At 40.6% G+C, this 1,524-nt stretch overlaps 1 protein-coding gene across 1 annotated transcript; it reads right to left on the bottom strand.

Annotated features, from left to right (window-relative positions):
• Positions 1-350: 350 nt before the first annotated feature.
• Positions 351-1,241, bottom strand: LOC109179935 (chromatin modification-related protein EAF7-like). The gene is made up of 2 exons (XM_019329412.1): positions 1,100-1,241; positions 351-985 (listed from the first exon to the last, which is right to left on the bottom strand). Exons 1-2 carry the CDS (start codon positions 1,239-1,241, stop codon positions 351-353), a joined length of 777 nt encoding a protein of 258 aa, XP_019184957.1.
• Between the last annotated feature and the right edge of the window lie 283 nt (positions 1,242-1,524).

Here is a 1,524-nt window from a genome sequence, read left to right on the forward strand (position 1 = left end):
TTCTTCTTCTCTCTCTGAGTTCATCCTACAAATGAATAGGCAGATTTGGATCCATAGGATTGTTGAGGCCTTAAGGAATTTTGTCGAGATTTGGAAGGAGGAGGATGACTCGACTTGGGGGCAGGAGGAGGTGTAGATTTATGCGTTCTTGTATTACTCATTTCATCTTGTTTGCTTTCGCCTTGTTTGCTGTCAAGATCTCCTTCTCCTTTTCTTTTGTCTTCATCGTTTGAATTTGCTGACTTAGCCCTGGAGTATCTTAACTTGGTTGAAGTGTAGACAATCGTTCCAAAACTTGATCCATGTTTCTGGATAAGGCATCAAGTTTCGTATTGTCGTTCTTGTATTACTCATTTCATCTTGTTTGCTTTTGCCTTGTTTGCTGTCAAGATCTCCTTCTGCTTTTCTTTTGTCTTCATCGTTTGAATTTGCTGACTTAGCCCTGGAGTATCTTGACTTGGTTGAAGTGTAGACAATCGTTCCAAAACTTGATCCATGTTTCTGGATAAGACATCAAGTTTCGTATTGTCGCTCTTCTGTTTGGATTGTAGCCACTCACAGCTTAACCGAGACTGCTCGCACTGTTGTTTCAAGAATGACACAATCACCCTTGCTTCAGGTTGTGATATCTCAATAGCATATGAAGTTTGAGCACCTCTATCCTTTGGATTGGAGTTGTCATGTCTCACACTAGGTGATGCATCCATTTTGCCATCATTAGTTGATCTCGAACTCGAGTCGTGCATCTCATTCAAAGGGTTGTTCTGAGCACTAGGTGAAGTTTCGGGATGACCATTGTGTGATTGAGAGTTTCTTTCAGTTTCCACACCAGTGTTCCATATAGCAACAACACCTTCATTATCAGGATCATTAGCATCATCAGAACTTTCATCACTTTCGTCATCATCATCGTTGTCCTGAGTGCTGTCATCACCTCTTTCTTCATCTTCTTTGTCTTCTCCTATTTCATCATCTTTCTCTTCCTCTGATTCATTGTCATTTCTTTCTTTGTCTTCTTCTTTATCTCCATTCTCCTTTTTTGCTTGATTTTCTTCTTTCTCATCCCCCTGGTTTCCTTCCTTCTGTTATTGGCTCTCACCTTGTTTTCTTTCTCTCGTCTTATTTGTGTTTGCTTCAGGGATGTTATCACTTGGCTTATCATCTTTCATCGCGCTTGTGCTATAATTGGGGTCATTTTGATGCAACTTTTCAAGCTCAGTTTTGATATTGGATAACCTCATTGCTTCCCTAAGCTCCTTCAAGTGGAGGCTTCTTAATGTCGAAACTTATCGGGCTTTTCCATTCGCAACATTGCGATTTGTCAGCTTGTATGTGTAGGCCCGATTGATAGTTTCGAGCCTTGTAGCCTCATAGACATTCTGAGTGCCAATCCATGAAAGTGCAAACTCTTCTTCATTTCTTCATTGCATTAAATTCTTTGAGAAACTGATTGAGAGATGATGTTCGCCACTACTACCATCTCATCACTCGTTGATAGTCACTCGAGATTGCTTGTTGAAGAAC

This window comes from Ipomoea nil, unplaced genomic scaffold, assembly GCF_001879475.1.
Source record: "Ipomoea nil cultivar Tokyo-kokei standard unplaced genomic scaffold, Asagao_1.1 scaffold0981, whole genome shotgun sequence".
In the NCBI taxonomy this organism is placed as follows: Eukaryota; Viridiplantae; Streptophyta; class Magnoliopsida; order Solanales; family Convolvulaceae; genus Ipomoea; species Ipomoea nil.